The following is a 20,517-nucleotide window of genomic DNA, read 5'->3' as shown; positions in this document are numbered from 1 at the left end:
GTGGATATCTAGATTTCTTCCAGTTTTCTCCAATGCAAACTTTTTTTTGCCTCTGTCCATATCCTAGAACTAGAACTGTTGGCCGTGTGTGCTTTTGATAGGTAACGGCAAACACCGCGAGAAAAGTTGAAGCCATTTACCCTCACCAGCTGTGTATAGGAGTGCCTGTTTCTACATATCTCTACCCTAGAGGGTTTTTACATTTTTTAAAATTTTTTAATATGAAAGATTAAAGATATTATCTTATTTCTGTTTTCACTGCTTTGATTACTAGTGAAAATTTCATATACTTATTTATGAAGTTCAAGTCTTCTTTTCTTAGGGTATAAAAGTGTTAGTTTATTTTATATTATGGAGAGGGAGAGAGGAAGGAAGAGAAGAGAAAAAGAGAGCAGGGCAGACAGGTGGCGTGGCATCCCGAGGAAGAATATCAGCCTCAGTTCTTCTTTGATGAAACTTCTGTCCTATCCTTTATCACTTTATTATTTGAGAGAGAGAGCGAGAGAAAGAAAGAAAGACTATAGAAAAGCCTGCCGGGCACAGTGACTCACACCTGTAATCCCAGCACTCTGCGAGGCCAAGGCAGGTGGATTGCTTGAGGTCAGGAGTTCAAGACCAGCCTGAGCAACAGCGAGACTCTGTCTCTAAAAACTAGCTGGGTATTGTGGTGTGTGACTGTCGTTCCGGCTACCGGGGAGGCTGAGGCAAAAGGATCACTTGAGCCCAGGAGGTGGCAGTTGGAGGTTGCTGTGAGCTATGACACCACATCACTCTACCTAGGGACAAAATGAGACTCTGTCCCCCACCAAAAGAATAATAATAATATATATAAACCTAGAAGAATACGCAAATGAAAATGACATTAACTATCTCTAGATGGTTAATTTATACATGGCTTTTATTTTTCCTTTATTTCTTTTAAAATTTATATTATCTGTTTTTTCCAATGAATACATATTATATAAATAATAAAATCCTGGCCAAATAAGTACAGCTCCTTGTATGTTTCTGCAGACGTGGTGTTTTGTACACTGGTCATTGTGCTATAGCAACTATTTTCTAAGCAGCAAGAATATCAGAGTTCTGAAACGATGCATTGCAACGTCCTCATGCAGCTCAGTGGATATGAAGCATTTTAAAAACACATGAAATGTCATTTCAAAGAGTTTGCGAGTGGCTAGTTCCAATAAGTCTGTGGGTTGTAAGTCATAGGAGTGGGGCCGAGTTGCCTGGCAGTGGGCCCAGGACGTCTTAGGCAGAGGGACTTTGTCTCCTGGGTTACCTGGGCCACATAGGCCAGAAAGAGGGAAGAGGGCCTCGCTGCTGCTTAGTTTGCATGTCACAGGCATGCTTCCCGCTGTGCGCTTTGCTATTTCTAAGAAAATGGCTAGTCTAATACCTACGCCGTCTCTAGCTAGCCCAGCTCCAGCCGAAGGTGAAGGCGGGTAAGTAAGGAGGTCTTTACACCACGGCTCCTACAGAGCAGACTGCCCGCACATCCACGGGTGAAGCACCAAGGAAGCAACTGGCTACAAAGGCCGCGCTCGAGAGTGCGCCCTCTACAGGAGGGGTGAAGAAACCTCATCGCCACGGGCCTGGCCCTGCGGCACTCCGTGAAATTAGACGTTATCAGAAGTCCACTGAACTTCTGATTCACAAACTTTCTAGCGTCTGGTGCGAGAATTGCCCAGGTCCTCAAGGCAGATCTGCGCTTCTAGAGCAGAGCTATTGGTGCTTTGCAGGAGGCCAGGGAGACCTCTCTGGTTGGCAATTTTGAAGACACCAACCCGTGCGCTACCCATGCCAAATATGTAACAGTGGGATGCCAAAAGACATCCCCCTAGCATGCACACACCTGGAGAACACGCTTAGAAGTCCACTGTGATGGGAAAACAATTCATTGCCAAAAATAAAAATTCTCTTCTTCCTATTACTGGTAGTTTTGAATGTTAGCTCCCCCTCCAATGGGGTCAAATGATACTTAAGTGTATGACTACAGCTGGAAAAATAGGGGACAGAAATCAGGGATTGGCAGTTTTTCCATTGTCATCTGTGTGTGAATTTTTAATACAAACGATAGAATGTGAAGCATTCATGCCAGTCAAAATGTTTCAGTGAACAAGGTTCAGCAGTTCAACTTTATAACAATTATAAATAAACCTATTAAATTTGTCTGGACAGTGCCAGCATTTGGATTTTTTTTAATAAGTGAATTTCTTATGGAGGCAACTAAATGGGGTTTGTAGCATTTCTATCATACAGAAGATTCCATCCATTCACTATACTTTTCTGAGTTGTCCGACATGCAAGTACATGTTTTTAATGTTGTCTGTCTTCTGTGCTGTTCCTATAAGTTATTCTTCAAAAACAAAGCTATTTTTCAAGAATAAATAATTCTTACAAACAGAAAAAGATGTTAAAATAAAAGCTTATAGGAACAGCACAGAAGACAGACAATATTAAACTATATAAAAAAGAGTGCAAAACGAATACCCTTGCTGCATTTTGAACTGTTTTTGAAAATAATTTAATGAATGACCTCAAAAAATTTTGTGGCACATGGGTTGAAAATCACTGCTTTAGCATCTCTATTTAAACACCTGCAGAGAACTGTACTAGTGGCTCATTGGAGATGACGAAAGTCCTGACGGTAGGAACAGTGACATGGTCTAGAAATCATGGGTTGGTGCCACCAGGGTCCCTTTGGGTTGGTGCCTTAGGGGTTCACCTTTTACACTAGGTCTAGTTTTATTAGAAACGAAAATTCTTAGTCCTGGTAACCTGGAAGAAGTTTCAATCGGCTTTCATCATCACGAAAACATGTTTGTATAAGTTGATTTGGTCTCAGCATGTTAAATATCCTTGGGTGTTTCGTTTTTGCTAGGACTTACCTCGAACAAAGACATAAGCACTATATTGTTCATAATATTCCCCCATTCGCACACGAATTGTATAGAGGCCTTCATCTTCTTTGTTGAGATGGGAAAATGTGAGTGTTGCCCGCTCTCCACTCCAATGGGTTTGCACCCATTTCGACGGAGAAACAGGTGCTCCTAAAAATTAAAAAACGTAAGCAAATTAATTTACTTTTCCTCCATTATTCCCTTCTTTTCCCCATTCCCACCCACTCCCTTTTTCTTAAACTTTTCTGTATTGAAAGCTGTTTAACTACTAGAGGAAGTCCCTAGGACTTTGAGTCATTGTACTAAGTTTACACTAGTTATAATACTTGATCAAAAGCTTGGGGACCAGGGTTAGATATGTAATTTTCAGGGAACCGGTGCAAAATTAAATTGCAAGTCCTCTTGTTCAAAAAGCAGAGAAAAGGTTAAGTTAAAAGTGCTAAAATATTCCTGCACATTATTGGGCGGAAGAATAGAAAAAGTGGAAATGTATTTTAAAAATAACTAAAGACAAGGGCAGCACCTGTGGCTCAGTGAGTAGGGCGCTGGCCCCATGTACCGAGGGTGGTGAGTTCAAACCCAGCCACGGCCAAACTGCGACAAAAAATAGCCGGGCATTGTGGCGGGCGCCTGTAGTCCCAGTTACTCTGGAGGCTGAGGCAAGAGAGTCTCCTAAACCCAGGAGTTGGAGGTTGTTGTGAGCTGTGATGCCATAGCACTCTATCAAGGGTGATAAAGTGAGACTCTGTCTCTAAAAAAAAACAACAACAACAACAACAACAAAAAAAAAAAAAACTAAAGACAAGTAATAAGAAAACTGGGAAAAAAACTACAGCTATTTTTCAAGAATAAATCATTCTTACAAAAAGAAAAAAGGTGTTAAAATATAAAGCTATTCTCGTTAAGAATATTTCATTACTTATAAAATTTAAAAGAGAAACAAAAATTCCAAAAAATAATATTTGGGGGTTATAACTTCATTACAATAAATAATATTGCTTTACTAATGTGATGTCTTGACTGATAAGACACACAAAAGGTATTTCTGGCCTACTTTTCTATATATTCATTTATTAATCATCCAAATTTATGCTTTCAGCAGCTTCATTTTAAATCTGTATAATTTATAAAGGCACTCTTTAATAGATTCATGCTTACAGATGAGTTTCCATAACACTTTGAGAAGGACTTTTCTGCTGTTGCCAACTGTTACGGTAGCCGTTAAGAGTGTTACATAGGCTATAACAACCTTGGGTTAACTTTCTGATAAACTATTTCAAGATATAAGTTTTAGTACCTTAGAACTGATTATTCTTGAAGAACAGTTTTTCTAAAAAGATTTAACTCTTCAGACAGTTTTGTGAAAACCTAAGTTGAATTTTAAATGTAAATTTATGCAGCTGCATTTTAATGTGTTGGCTAATTCATGGAGGTCATACTAAGGCCAAAACTGAGTTGGGATTTTTCTGTAAGTCAGAACACCTGCCTGTGCATTTTATTGTTGTTTCTTCAGTTACAAGTCTTAATTTAAAAATTGTCCTCCTTGGCTTGGTGCCTGTAGCTCAGTGGCTGGGGCGCCAGCCTTATACACCAGCACTGGTGGGTTCGAATCCAGCCCAGGCCTGCCAAACAACAATGACAACTACAACCAAAAAATAACCAGGCGTTGTGGTGGGCACCTGTAGTCCCAGCTACTTGGGAGGCTGAGGCAAGAAAATTGCTTACACCCAAGAGTTTGAGGCTGCTGTGAGCTGTGACATCATGGCACTCTATTAAGGGCGACATAGCGAGACTCTATCTCAAACAAACAAATAACAAAAAACCTGTCTTCCTTGTTAGTAATTGACTCAACAACGTTTCACATAAAAATTGTGTGTTTTTTCTCATCAAATGCTATAATTTTTAACTTCTATTTCCAAGCCTGCCCAAAGACCAGAGTTTTCAAAGTCTTTGAGAATTCTAATAACTGCCTGTGGGCTTTATCCAATGTCTCTATGACACTTTTATTTCATAATATTCCGCTGACAAAGTTTACTGCCTCATTGCTGGCAGTTTCTCCCCTTGCACTCAGGCCAGGGAGTTAATATTTGTGCAGATCCCACAGAGATGAGTTCTGGGGATAGATGGACCCCCCACTATGGGTCCTCAGAGCTGCATCCACATGGAGCCCCTCCCTTCCTCTGGGGCTACAGTCACCGCCACCTCTGCTGGTGCTGGTGCCACCACCACGGCTAATTATAATCTGGCCCTGGTGTTGCTCCCAGTAATCACCTGGGAACCCTGTGGTCCACAGACTGCAACATGTGCTCACATGCCCACAGACCTGCCACTTGGTGAGCATGCTGCCTGCCGCCCCCTGCCCACCGTGCTGGGGAAGGCCTGCAGCTGCACATGCCTGCCTGGCGTAGGGCTGTCTCCCCCAACACCTGCATGCCCCATAGTCCCATTGGACTTCACATATAAAACACAAGTTCAAAGGTAAAATGATTATGATTTCAAGACTGTGATAGCAGAGCATTAATCCTGACTTTCCAGGCACATGAGACTTCCTATAGGACTGCACAGTTCACATGGCCTACAAGTCAGCCCTGGGAGAGACTACATTTTACCCCACCTCTTTCATTAACTGTGCAATTTTGTTTTTTGTTGTTTTTTTTTTTTTTTTTTTTGAGACAGTGTCTCACCATGTCACCCCTGGTAGAGTGTGGTGATGTCAAAGCTCACAGCAACCTCAAACTCTTGGGCTTAAGCGATTCTCTTGCCTCAGCCTCCCAAGTGGCTGGGACTACAGGCACCCACCACAACGCCTGGCTGTTTTTTTGTTGTAGCTGTCATCATTGTTGTTTGGCAGGCTTGGCCGGGTTCAAACCCACCAGCCAGCAGCTATGGGCACCGAGCCAACTTTGGGCAGATCACTTAAAGTTCCGGGGTCTTAGCTTTCTTTTCATGAACAAAATGGAGTTGGAACCATCATCATCCTGAAGTACTCTCCAGGAAACACCACGAAGGGTTACCATGAAACGGTTTTTTTTTTCTTTCATTTATCTATATTTTTCCAAAGTTTATTTTATAAAACAGTTACACAGAAAAATTATATGAATAACATTACTAAAACACAGAGTAAGTAAGCATGTCTGAATTCTAAAGTGTTTTTTCGTTGTTGTTTTGTTTTTTTTCTGATACAAGAGTCTCACTCTGTCACCCTTGGTAGAACACTACGGTGTCCTAGTTCACAGTAGACTCATAGTTCAAACTCATAGACTCAAGAGATCTTTTTGCCTCAGCCTTCTGAGTAGCTGGGACTTCAGGCACCTGCCACAATACCCAGCTGTTTTTAGAAACAGGGTCTCCCTCTTGCTCAGGCTTGTTTGGAACTCCTGAGCACAAGCAATCCACCCACCTCAGCCTCCCAGAGTGCTAGGATTATAAACATGAGCCACTGCACCTGGCCTGGAATTCTAAAGTTTTTAAGGACTTAAAAATATAAACCCCTCTAGAAATAACCATGGTGAAGACATTAGGATAAATTAAAAGGAACGATAGGAGTCTCTGGGTCTTATGGTTGCTCCCTCCACAGCACATCCCTTATTCTATTAGCTAGGAGCTAGCTTCACAGATAAACATGCGCTGGGACAAATTCAATTTCTTAAATTTCGACGCTTTTTTCACTACCGAAGCATAAAAGGATGCAGGTAGATCAGAGAAAGTACACGGTTTCCCGTGAAGTTTTTCCCCTGCGTTGGATGATGTAAGAGGCCCAGGGTAGTGAAAAGAGCTTTGGGCTTCGAATGAAAACCATCAGCTCTGAAGGTCTCACGTGGCCAGAATTTGGCTGTGAGATTTGGGGCAATCCCTTAGTCTCCCAGACAGTTTCAATGTCTTAGTTTGTTGAATGAAATAATCTGGCATAGAAACTCAGTTTATATGGAACTAAGATTTATTGTTATTTTAGAAATAACATTTCTTCCTAAATCCAATGCTTCAACTAATCAACTTGTTTTGATAGCTTTTTCGTTTTGTTTTATTTTCTTCGGTTTGATCTGGAGTGTTAGCTAGACCTTAAATAGACTTTGACCCAAATCGGATTTCAAAGAGAAAATTAAATGCTTGGTTTTTTTTTTTACACCACAGAATCATGGCTCTAGGCCCTTTTGAAGCAAAGTGAGGCTGAATCGTGATTTAAAACCACTTTCAGAGGAATTGACAATAGAAAGATTTTCTTTCTGTTCCACCAGCTCCAGTTTTAATACGCTATAAAATGAAAGGGTGATTTTACCTACTTTGTGTCCTTAAATGACATCTGTATAACTTGCGTTATTTTGCATGCAGAATATACTTATCAGAAGTTTCAAAATTATAAGGAGCTTTTAACACATTAGAACAAAAATGTCAAGGTCTAAATGTCCTCTTCAGTTGTTCTGCTAGTTTATAAAGAATCTCATGGCTTTTTTGCTTTTTGTTTTGTTTTGAGCCAGGTCTCACTCTATTGCCTTGGCTAGAATGCAGTGGTATTATCATAACTCACAGCGACCTCAAAATCCTGGGCTCACGTGATCCTCCTGCCTCAGCCCCCCAAAAGCTAGGACTACAGACATGCACCACCACTCCTGGATAATTTTTCTATTTTTTGTCAAGACAGTCTCACTCTTGCTCAAGCTGGTCTCGACCTCCTAGGCTCAAGTGCTCCTCCTGTTTTAGCCTCCCAATGTGGTATCATTACAGGCATAAGCCACCATGCCTGGCAGGACTTTATTGTTTTGTAAGGTTAAGAGTTTTAAAATTTCGGTTTAGCGCTTGTGGCCAAGAGGCTAAGGCGCCAGCCACATACACCTGAGCTGACAGGTTCAAATCCAGCCCGGGCCCGCCAAACAACAGTGATGGCTACAACCAAAAAGCAGCCAGGCATTGTGGTGGGCACCTGTAGTCCCAGCTACTTGGGAGGCAGAGGCAAGAGAATCGCTTAAGCCCAGGAGTTGAAGGTTGCTGTGAGCTGTGATGCCAAAGCATTCTACCCAGGATGACAACTTGAGGCTCTGTCTCAAAAAAAAAAAGAGTTAAAATTTCACTCAATTTCTGTGGTATAAATGATAAGTTTATGAGGAAGGGTATTTTACCAAATAAAAATTAACTTATAAACTTAATATGTATATTTTTTGTAATTCTTCCCAAGTAATATATACTTAGTGAAAAAAATATATATTTTTTGTAATGCTTTCCAAGTAATATATGCTTAGGAAAATATCATCACATACATACTATGAACATGGTTGCTACTTTGCTATATATGAAAACACTTTTTTTTAGAAACAGAGCCTTACTTTGTCCCCTTTGATAGAGTGCTGTGGCGTCACAGCTCACGGCAACCTCCAGCTCTTGGGCTTAGGCAATTCCCTTGCCTCAGCCTCCCGAGTAGCTGGGACTACAGGCGCCCGCCGCAACGCCCAGCTATTTTTTTGTTGCAGTTTGGCTGGGGCTAGGTTTGAACCTGCCACCCTCAGTATATGGGGCCGGTGGCCTACTCATTGAGCCATAGGTGCCACCTGTAAACACTTTTTAAACACAGTAAGCAGCGCCCTCTAATGTCCAGATGTTACTAGCTCTCATAAACAAAGTTGCAATCTGTTCTGCAAACTTCTGTGAATAAGAACCTGAGCGAGAATTCATTAGAAAGACTCACCATTTCTGTACCACTGGATCTCTGGCTGGAAATGTTTAATGTCAGGAGTGATGACTACCCGGCAGCCCAGACTCATTGTCTCTCCCTCTCTCCCAAAAGACACGTCAAACTTGTCATCAAAGTGGATGTCGAACTTGGATGCGTAACCGTAAGGGGTCACACCAACTGCGCACAAGAAAAACAAATATCAGTAATTCATTTTTTTCTTCATTAAAGAGACACAGGCATTTTAATAATCGTGGGCAGGAAGCAGTCACAACAAAGACTAATCAAGTGATGAATATGGGAAAAATGAAATGCTATATAACAAGCATACAGAGGACATGCATGGGTCATTTGTATGGGAATTCTTCATCGGGAAGCTAAACGATCACTTTTATTACTGTAATAAATAGAAAGTAAAGGGTCAATTTTAATGCCTTAAATGCAAATTAATATCACATTTAACCTAGACTTAAACTGATGGTCATAACATGTGTACTTTTTAATTTTAGATTTTGACTTAATTTAAACTCTACTGCTTGTCCTCTTGGGACACAAGACCCATATCCATCAGTCATAAAAATAAAATTTTTCATCTGACCAGGGACTAATAACAAAAATATATAAGGAGTTCAAAGAACTCAATGTCAAAAAAAACAAATAATCTGACTTAAAAATAGGCAAACGGTCCAGACAGACATTTCTCAAAAGAATACATACAAATGGCCAACAAGTATGTGAAAAAATACTCAACCTGACTCATCATCAGAGAAAAGGAAATCACAACTAAAAAACTAAAAAAAGCCAGGCAAAATGGCTTTTATCAGGCCCGGCGTGGTGGCTCATGCCTGGAATCCCAACACCCTGGGAGGCCGAGGTGGGTGGATAGCTTGAGCTCACAAGCTTGAGGCCAGCCTGAGCAAAAGCAAGACCTTATCTGTACTAAACATAGAAACCTCCATAGTTGGAGGTTGCTTGTGAGCTGTGACGCCACAGCACTTTACCCAGGGTGAAAAAAAAAAAAGGCTTTTATCAGAAATACAAGCAATAGTGCATACTGGTAAGGATGTGGAAAAAGGGAAACCCTTACACAATGTTGTGGGAGATAAATGATTATAGCCCTAAAGCCCTAAAGAGGTTTCTTCAAAAACTAAAAATAGAAAAACCATATGAGCCAGCAATCTGGGTATACACCTAAAAGAAAGGAAATGGGTATGTTGAAGAGGTATCTGCACTGTTCACAATAGCTGAGATATCATCGTTCAACCTGTGTTCATCAGTGGATGGAAAGATGGAGAAAATGTGGCACTTAGACGCAATGGAATATTATTCAGCCATAACAAAGAATGAAATCCTGTCATTTGCAACACCACCGATGGACCTGGAGGACATTATGTCCAGTGAAAGAAGCCAGGCACAAAAAAGCAAACTTTGCATGTTCTCACTCACATGGGAGAGCTAAGAAAACAATTGATCTCATGAGACAGAGGCTACAACGGTGGTTATAAGAGGGAAGGAAAAGTAATGGGGAGGGAGGATAAGGAGAGGGTGGTTGATGGGTATAAAAATAGAAAGAATAATACCTAGCGTTCGGTAGCACAGTAGGATGACTTTAGTTAACAAATACTTAGTGTATTTCAAAACAACTAGAAAAGTGGCAGTGAAATGTTCCTAACATAAGAAATGATAAATATTTGAAGTGATGGATATCCCATTTATCCTCATCTGATCATTTAACATTGTATGCTTATATCAAAGTATCACATGTATGCATAAGTAGGAATAATTATTATGTATCCATAAAATTTTTTTTAAATTAATTTATACTCGGGAGGCTGAGGCAAGAGAATCACCTAAGACCAAGAGCTGGAGGTTGCTGTGAGCTGTGACGCCACGCCATTCTACCCAGGGCGACAAAGTAAGACTCTGTCTCTAAGAAGAAAAAAGTAATTAATTAAAAAAACTTTTTTTTTTTTTGTAGAGACAGAGTCTCACTGTACCGCCCTCGGGTAGAGTGCCGTGGCGTCACACGGCTCACAGCAACCTCTAACTCTTGGGCTTACGTTATTCTCTTGCCTCAGCCTCCCGAGCAGCTGGGACTACAGGCGCGCGCCACAATGCCCGGCTATTTTTCTGTTGCAGTTTGGCTGGAGCTGGGTCTGAACCCGCCACCCTCGGCATATGGGGCTGGTGCCCTACTCACTGAGCCACAGGCGCCGCCCTAAAAAATCTTTTTTTAAATGGAGTTTTTCAGGCTGGGCATCGTGGCTCACACCTGTAATTCTTGGGAGGCCCAGATGGATGGATTGCTTGAGTTTAAAAGTTTGAGAACAGTCGGAGCAAGAGTGAGACCCCATCTCTAGTAAAAATAGAAAAATTAGCCAGATATTGTGGCAGATGCTACTGGGAGGCTGAAGCAGGAGATCGCTTGAGCCCAGGAATTTGAGGTTACTCTGAGCTACACTGATGCTATGGCATTGTAGCCTGGGCAACAGAATGAGATTGTCTCAAAAGATTTGGCATAAAAAATGAAATTTTTCAGTAAGTTGCTTCAGTTTCTTTAATGATCTGAGTTTTTTAAAAAGTCCTAAGAAACATCAACAGGAGAAAATGGAAAAGTTTGAAATATTCGAATTTTTCAGTTTATTCTTGGAAATACCTTTTTCTAAATTGAGCAAAGGCTTAGCAGCATGAGTTCTGCTGGGTTTTATTTTCTCTTTTCAGAAAAGAAAGGACTAGGGGGAGAAACGACTGTTTATTGATGGGCTGTTACGTGCCGGGCTCTTCACATTCGACCTGTCATCTATTTCTGGCAGCAACTCTTGGTCATAGATCTGATTTTTTCCTTCCTTTCAGATGGGGGTCTGGAAGCCCACATTGGTAATGCACAGCTAGTGCCAGGAGGTCACAGGTAGTAGGAGGGAAATTAAAATTTAAACTCATGACTTCCCAAATCTAAAACTTAGGCCCTTTTACACATATTTCATCCTTTTAAGTCCTCTTAGTATTAACTTGACTTCATTTTAGATTACACTTCATAAATGAAGATAGTCATTCATTGTTGAATATCTGCTCCATGTCAGGCACTGGAGTTTAGGGAGAAAAGGTCCAGCCTTACCTTCCAGTATCCTGTGGACTAGTGGGAGAGATTGAGACATAACAGGTAACATGTCCAGTGTCACAGGTGCTCTGATGAGGTGCTGTGGCCTCACCCGGACACTGAGCCCTGACTGGGTGGGGCATGGGAGCAGTGGTGGGTGTCAGACATGATTTTTTTTTTCACCATGTACTCTGATAATTTTTATTCTATTTAACTTTTTTTAAAAAGGCAGATTTAACCCCCTAAACTGATTTCCTTACCCAGGCCAATGGATGTTGAACCCTTTGGGGACTGTTTTCTGAAATAGGTAGTATTGAGAGATTAAGCCAGGCACGTGCTCTGGAAGGATAAAATTAAGCAGAAGCAAAAATGATTTGAGAAAGGACTGGGTGGGAGAAAGCAAGAATGACAGAGGACAGTGAATGGGAACGAGGAGGTCATTTCAGGAGCTTCTTTAATAGACAGAATATTCTGAACTGCCAGATACGCAGGGAAAGATGAAACCAGAAAAAGCAGCCTGCAAGATTGAGTCTGAGAAGCTTCCCTGAAGCCGTACAGCTGACCTAGTCTGCTGAGCTCACACCACTGCCCCCGGGATTATCTAGTTAAGGATTCACCAAGATTATGAGGAGATCTGTCTCCGGAGACTCAAGGAAGTAGTCACACGTAGACAATAGGTGTTGTGATATTGGTAAAGGTTACTTTGATAACATGATGTTTTCTTTGATGATTCTCTTAGCTATCTTATTAAAGTGAAAATTACCTTTATGTTGTTTAAACATTTTGCATTGTAAGAGCAAAGATTACTTTGATGTTGTTTTGCATCAAATAAAAATTTTCTAGGTTCGTTTCCTGGTATTCTCATTATAAAGGCTATTAAAATTGTAACTGAGGCAGAATAGAATTTAGAGGCTACTCTCGCTATTCTCCAGAATCACTGGTCTTCTGACAAAGTTTGGTGGACCTAGTCCCCATCTCTGTATCTGCTGACAGTGACAGGGAGCTGGACCCTCTTCAACCAGTAACAAAGGGAGAGGCCGAACCAGAGATAGGGGGGTGGTTCCCAGCCCAGGCAGCTGGGCAAAATGCTTTTAAAGGGATGGGGGGAAATTTTAAAATAAAATAGAAAGAATGGTGAAGTTGGGGTGTGGGAGGTCAGTGTGTGTGTACATAAGATTATCTATTCTATTGTAGATGAAGGGTGTTGGTAGGATTTGGAGGTTTGGAAGAGATTGATAGCAGCTACCTGACTATAGCACCGAAGTTGGGATTAAGGAACCTTCATTCAATTTTAGACAATTAGGCGTTGCCAAAAAAAAAAAAAAAAGTTGGGATTAGAACCAAACAGAAATATTGGGTTTAATCTCAGAGAGGGCAGTTCAAATTATAACAGAAGATGAGATGCTCCTGAAAAAATAGAGAAGAAAAAGAAGGATGAGTGTGGTCACCTTTATGGTTAAGAGAAAGGGCCCAAGAGGGAAGAGTTTCCAAAAGAGGGTGAATTAATAGTGGCAGGTGCTTCTGAGATGGAGCGATGAGGGCCGAGGAGACGGCACTCTGGCTGTGTTCTTTCCCACTGGATTTGGTAGATAGGAGGAAGAGGCACCTTGAGTGAGTGGTGGAAGAAGCCAAATTCAAAAGGATTAAGCAGTGAGCGGTGGGAAGAGATTGAGATAAATCCAACTTCCAGACACGATTGCTGAAGGAGGTAACCCTGACCTGGATAATTAAGGATAAGTAGGAGTGTTTTGATATGGTCCAGATTCATGTGTGTGTGTGGTTAAGTCATTCTGCCCAGGTTTGTATAATAATCTTTCTCAGTTTAACACAGAAATGCTCAAAAGCATTTGCCGTTTGTCAGAGCTATGACATCGCCACATCTGGGCTTTCATCAAACCGTAACAAAGCAATTTGATTCAGAAAAAGAAGAATAACCACAGGATAAAAAATATATATCATCAATAAATAAATAACTAACCACAGATACCTATTTTTCCATGCTAGCATGTATTCTGTTATGGACAGTGCATTTATCTCAGCACGACAGAATAGCTTATCGTGACATCTTTTACGTGATTTAACACGTTTTTAAACTTACAGCTGAGCGGCATGGTGGTAGCCCCGGCATGGAAGCGAGTCTCATCAAACTCTCCCTTATATCCTAGAAAAGGTAACAGTAAATCATGTGAAGTGCTTTGTGACTGATTTATATTCTTAGCAAGGGGAAGAAATTTTTTAAAAACATTTTGAATAAAGCAAATCCAGCAAACCTACTCTTTACCACAACAGAGGCATATGCTGAAAGCTCTCCCTTCACATTCATGGCAGAGGCCCGGTATTGAGCTGTATCTTCAAAATCACATCTGAAAGAACATATGGAAATGAATATTCATCCTAGTGACCATCCCTGTAATCATCAGGGACCTGTTTGCTAACTTGGCACGCTGCAGATCAGTGGCGGCTCTTGGGGACTTTTGATGAAGCAACCGGCTGATCCAGCTACCTGTGGGTTTTGTACGGGGCCGGTGATCTGTTGAAGTTTCTCACCAGCAGCACAGAAGAGGAGGAGAATGCCCAGCTCAAGTTCATTTAGAGTACATAAAAAATAGAAAAACTAGCCGGGCATTGTGGTGGGCACCTGTAGTCACAGCTGAGACAAGGGGACTATAGGGAGGCTAAGGCCAGAGGGTCACTGGAGGCAAGAGCTTGAGGTTGCTGTGAGCTATGACACCACGCACTCTACCCAGAGTGAGACTCTGTCTCAAAAAATAAATAAATGAATAAATAAATATATATATAAATTATATATAAATAATGAATTTATTCATTACAAATAAATGAATAAATATATGTATTTATTTAAATATATATTTAATAAATAAATATATAGATATATGATATGCCTGTCTAAAGTTATACTGGGAGGAGAAATGTCTAGTCAAGCACCTTCCAAGCAGGTGACCACCCAGAGGCACTCCAGAGGACGTGGCCCCCCGCCGTCCTGCCCTCCTGGTGGGTTTCAGTCCGGGAGCAATAGGACCACCAGGAAGGGAAAGAAGCAGCCCCTGCTTGCAGATTCCCACAGCCACAAACCTGAGCCAGCTTGGTCTTATGGGCATATGAGATTCTATATGCTTATTTCAAAGCAAGTTATTAACACCTCAGTTCTACTAAGGTTCAGGCCACACTTGGAGTTTCAGCTCACAGCATAACACAAGAAGTGCCATGTGGATGTTCCTCTAAGTTAGAATACAGAAATTAGAATGTCTTATAAAAATGGAATTAGAGAGAGAACAATCGGACAGAGAGACAGCCAGGCTAAGATTTCAAAGCAGGTTGTCTCGGGGCTTCGCTCCATTTGTGTGAACTACTGAAATTTTACAGACATCGATAGAACCCAAGGGAGGCACATATAGCTGCCCTTCTCAGAGCTATTAAATTCTGAAAGCAGCAAGGCAGCTTACCAGCGCCTTCATGGAACCACCCACTGGCAGAACTGCTGACTTTCAGGTGGGGTCAGTACCAGGCTAACATCACAGGGTCCCAGCACTGCTTGGGCCAACTCCTCTGATCTGAGGAGAAGGCACTAAATCTCGTGAGAAAATGGTGAGAGTTTGCTTAGCTTTTTCATCTACATAACTAGGTTTGGATTTTAAAACCATCTTGGGACACATGATAAAACCTTTGAGAACTTAGAAATTTTGCTTTGGATTTTACTTCATCCTAAAATATCTCAATGTCCAGCCTGGCTTCACCTACACAGATTGATGGGCTGTATACTTTCCCATAGTTCCTGGTCAGCTGAAGAAAAGAACGGTATTTCCAAATTCAGCCCCCTTTCCATGGCACTCACCCCAATCTCTATGGCCTTTATTTATTAAAAAACAGAAGAGTATAATATTGATATTGATTTAGAACTCTGAAATTATTACTGAATATAAATTCTCAAGTATATAAAAGGTTAAATAGGGGCGGTGCCTGTGGCTCAGTCGGTAGGGCGCCGGCCCCATATACCGAGGGTGGCGGGTTCAAACCCGGCCCTGGCCAAACTGCAACCAAAAAATAGCCGGGCGTTGTGGCGGGCGCCTGTAGTCCCAGCTGCTCAGGAGGCTGAGGCAAGAGAATCGCTTGAGCCCAGGAGTCGGAGGTTGCTGTGAGCTGTGTGAGGCCACGGCATTCTACCGAGGGCCATAAAGTGAGACTCTGTCTCTACAAAAAAAAAAAAGGTTAAATAAAAAAACACAAATTGTATTTATCATCTTTGACTCAATTCAAATGTAAAATACGGCTTAGCGCCTGTGGCTCAAGCAGCTAAGGTCCCAGCCACATACACCTGAGCTAGCAGGTTCAAATCCAGCCTGGCCCGCCAAACAACAATGACGGCTGCAACCAAAAAATAGCCAGGTGTTGTGTCGGGCGTCTGTAGTCCCAGCCACTTGGGAGGTGGAGACAGGAGAATCGCTTGAGCCCATAAGTGGGAGGTTGCTGTGAGCTGTGATGCCACAGCACTCTACCCAGGGTGACAGCTTGAAGCTCTGTCTCAAAAAAAAAATGTAAACTCCTTTGGGAAGTGATAGCATTAGTGACGCAGGTCACTTTCAGGGGTGCGGGAGAGAAGTGATATCTATGAATGTCCCTCGGTGTGATCTCGCTGCACTGGGATGAGGCCTGGAGGTACTTTCCCAAGTGATCATTGGACAACACACCCAGACACTGATGTCTTACGCGTTAATCTCCAGAGTGTGCATTCCATATCGACTTTCGATGATATACTTTCCCGGGTTTGCATGGACATTTATTGGCACCTGGTTTTTATACCTGGAAGACAGTAGAGACAAAATGAAGTTGAAATGTTAACAACAACATCATGATTAAGCGCACACACACAGACACACACGCAGAATTCTGCCCTGGCAGGAACATGTCTGTAACTATGGCACGGAGGGCAGCAGCAGCATCTATTCAATAAATACAAATTGAGTTAGTTTAAATAAAATACACGAGCAATGTGACGAGGAATCTTCTTGATGAAGTGCTCTCCTCTCCTCTGCAAACTTAAGTGTCAACAGTGCCAATCACTACCATGTGGATGAATCTCAGTACATTGAAAAAAGCCAGTGACAAAAGAGTCCACGGTATAACGATTGCTTTTATATAAGACACAAAAACAAGAAGGCTAACTCATGCTGGTAGACGTTGGGATACTGATTTCCCAGGGTGCAGTGGGAGGAAACAAGGGAGACTTCTGAAGTGCTGATAATGTTTGGTTTCTCCATTTGGGTGCTGGTTACATGGGTGTGTGCAATCTACAAAAACTCACCAAGACTATACATCTAATATGCACCTTTTGATAGGCCTCGTGGGCCTGGGCTAAGACAGAAAGGTGTCAAGCCTAGGCTATAATGGAAAAATACCAGTTAACTCCTGGCAAATTTCCGGACTGCAAGCTTTCAAATGAAATGAAATAAGTCTAGTTCACTCCCAAGATAAATGAGAAAGTACTAATTGATTTCTTGTTTCTAGCTCATTCACAGTTTCTTGCTTGGCTAACTTCCTGGGAAACAGACGGGGAGGTACCAACTGTTCTTGGACTGACTTTTAAACGATACCAGGTAGAGAAAGTACTGAACTAAGATGGGGGAGGGGGGAAATATTAAAACAAAGATGTATGACGCATAGCTAACTAACTGCAAAATTCTGTTTCTGTACAATGGTTGCTTGCTACTACCTAGAGGCACCTGGACAGCCTGGTGTCAACCAGGATGCAGACCAAGCCTTAAAAACCTGACCCCTTAAGCACTCGGGGGCTGCTCTCAGAAACCCCATGTTGGGACACTGAGGCAGTCACTGGTCAGCTCTTTAGTAAAAGGACTCTGCCATAAATTTGGCTTGTTTGTCAGTGTGGTGTTCACCGAACTCCTGAGCACAACACTTTGTGGGTGTGTATATACTACAATTAAAAGGCTTGAAACAACGTTGAGCATTGTTGACATAACAGAAAGAAGGGCTTTGTGTTGGGGTTTTATTGTCGGCTGTCTGTGTAGGATGAAAGCAAAACATTCTTCTTGCTAACATTCCTGCATGTTGTTAAAAGCAATGGCACCGTATGGAAAGATCATTATATCTGTTTTGTTTTATGTCACAAACAAACATGGCTGCAATCTTGGAAGATCTTATAAAAATCATGATCATAAATGATAAAAAGAAACTTCTCACGAATAAAAGCTACACGTCTCCCTTTTTCTGACCATTCCATCTCTGGTCAGCCTCTCTGCCTTTGGTGGGTGGGCACCACAGAGAGGCTGAGACACCGTCTGCCGGGTTTTGGGTGGCACCTGATTCTTCAGGATGTCTTCACGTTCTCAATAGCCAGTGGCAATGGTGCCAGACCAAGTTTTTCTATTTAAGCCATTTTTCTGCCCCAAAGAGGAAGAGTATTTTACTAATGTCACTTTCAGACATGCTACTTTGTGAGCGCAGACAATGTAAATAACACTAACGCCGTAACTGATGTCGAGAATCGGCGCCAGGCAATGCTCTAAGCAATTTCCACATATACTGGTATTTCAGTCCTCCTGATAACCCTATGATGTAGTGCTTTTTTTAGGGTGGTGCCTGTGGCTCAAGGAGTAGGGTGCCAGCCCCATATACCAAAGATGGCTGGTTCAAACCCGGCCCCAGCTAAAAAGCTGCAAAAAACAAACAAACAAAAAACAAGATGTAGTGCTCTTTTTAGCTTCATATATTTAAAATATATATTTAAATATGGTCAGGATACTTTTTGAAAGGGAATTTTAAGCATTATTTAAATATTTAAAACTTTATAATTTAAATGTACCCTATAGTTTGCTTGTATATTCCTAGACAACTGCAATTTCTCACCCCCAAATTGCTCTTATCTAAAGTCCTGCTTTCATCCTTCATTTTTCTGGAAGCTTAATATGCTTAGTTGGGAAGTGCCCCAGAAATCCTGATGTAAGGTCAAATTCAAAATATTTGTAATTATTAGCAAGTGTAATACTGCTTTGAATAGTTTTACATAAAGCATATGAAGTCATAAAAATACATGTTGTGTATCTAAATATTGGAATGTATTTTTATGTCTGTGTAACATTTTTTAATTAACAAAAATAAAATTTCTTGGCCGGGCATGGTGGCTCACGGCTATAATCCTACCAACCTGGGAGGCCAAGGTGGGTGGACTGCTTGAGCTCAGGAGTTTGAGACCAGCCTGGGCAAGAGCGAGACCCCATCTTTACTAAAAGTAGAAAAATTAGCCAGGCATGGTGGCGGGTACCTGTAGTCCCAGTTTCTCAGGAGGTTGAGGCAAGAGGATCCCTTAAGCCCAGGAGTATGACGTTTCCATCAGCTGTGACATCATAGCACTCTAACCTGAGGCAACAGAGTAAGACCCTGTCTCCAACACATAATTAAAAAAACAAATTTCTTAAAAATTTTTTTAAAAAGATTCAGATCAATTGCCACTTCTTCAGTAAATTCCTCCCTAAAATCCCACACAATATGAACTGTTCCTAGCTTTCTGCACTGGAGTTATTTGGTTCACATTGCTAAACATAGCATTTATTAAAATTATGGCTGCCAGTCGCTTGAAGATGGGGATTGTGTCTGATCCACACTGGCTTCTATTCCCACTCCCGAGGGAGGATGAGTTGACTTGGACTGACAGGATGATCACACAACACAATAGATTCATTTGTGGCTTCATAATTTTTCAACAGAAGAAACAGACTTGAGACAAACATATATTTCATGATGTGGGTGATTTTATATACGTGTACACGAAGAAAGGTAGTTGAGGGCCCGGTGCCCGTAGCTGGGTGGTTAGGGAGCCAGTCACATGCACCGGAGCTGGCGGGTTCCAACCCAGCCTGGGCCTGCCAAACAATGACAACTGCAAGAAAAAATAACCGGGCGTTGCGGCAGGTGCCTGTAGTCCCAGATACGTGGGAGGCTGAGACAAGAGAATTGCTTAAACCCAAGAGTTTGAGGATGCTGTGAGCTGTGATGCCACAGCACTCTACCCAGGGTGACATAGTGAAACTCTGTCTCCAAAAAAAGAAAGAAAGAAAGTTAGTTCTTTGGCCTCGGTTGCCTCAGCTGTGAGAAGAGGGTTTGACCAGCTCCAGAACTGCAGCTGTGTGGCAGGTGTTGGCATAACCTGGAAACATGGCTAGTTGACTTGGTGTTTCCTGCCAGCCCAGGAATGGCTACAGATGGCTGTCTCTGCATAGGGCTGGCGGTAGACAGGGCGATCTGATCAGAGATGGCTGGCGGAAGAAAGCTCCCGGCCACTCCTAATCACCAGCACTCCCAGCTTGGATGAGTGACAGAGTAGAGCCTGGTCCCTGGCATATTCTTCCTGTTTAATTGGTTCAGGTAGTTTCACACTCAACTCAGAAGCTCCTCTGCGCTCGGTTTTTTCATGTGCTGGAGGGTTTTCAGTAGTTCATGTCACGAGAACAGCAACGGGACCCTAAAGGCTGGGGCCTGTGCTGTGTCACCAAACGGCAGCATGACACTTATCTTGGCTTCTGATCACAATGTTCCTCATATCTCTGTAAAATTTGTGTTCAAGTATTTTGTGGCTCCTGTGGTTGTTCCAGCCTCCTTGCCTTCCAGGGCTTCCCAGCCTAGCACCTTAGCGACTTTCTCCAGCTAATGACTTTTCTGTTGTGAGCACCTGGCCAAGAATCTCTGTTTAAAGCACCCGTACACAGCACACACTGCATTGTGGAGCTTTTCATCTTTCCTCCGGAAACCAGGTGCCAGTGTGAGAAACTCCCGTTTTAAAGCAGTGGACAAGGGTAAAGTCAGAAGTGATTTAATTCTATTCT

At 42.0% G+C, this 20,517-nt stretch overlaps 1 protein-coding gene across 2 annotated transcripts in view; it reads right to left on the bottom strand.

Annotated features, from left to right (window-relative positions):
- The window catches only part of MYOM1 (myomesin 1), a 148,376-nt gene that overhangs the window by 91,504 nt on the left and 36,355 nt on the right, over positions 1–20,517 (bottom strand). For both annotated transcript variants that reach the window (XM_053571704.1, XM_053571702.1), the window contains exons 6-10: positions 16,388–16,480; positions 13,937–14,025; positions 13,761–13,823; positions 8,581–8,745; positions 2,892–3,053 (exon numbers count right to left, since the gene is read on the bottom strand). In XM_053571704.1, the coding sequence (XP_053427679.1) occupies positions 2,892–3,053; positions 8,581–8,745; positions 13,761–13,823; positions 13,937–14,025; positions 16,388–16,480 (572 nt within the window). The remainder of the gene's footprint in view (positions 1–2,891; positions 3,054–8,580; positions 8,746–13,760; positions 13,824–13,936; positions 14,026–16,387; positions 16,481–20,517) is intronic.

This window comes from Nycticebus coucang, chromosome 19 (genome assembly GCF_027406575.1).
Source record: "Nycticebus coucang isolate mNycCou1 chromosome 19, mNycCou1.pri, whole genome shotgun sequence".
Taxonomy (NCBI): domain Eukaryota; kingdom Metazoa; phylum Chordata; class Mammalia; order Primates; family Lorisidae; genus Nycticebus; species Nycticebus coucang.
The sequence above is the reverse complement of the archived record's forward strand: the minus strand, read 5'-3'. Positions and strand labels throughout refer to the sequence as shown.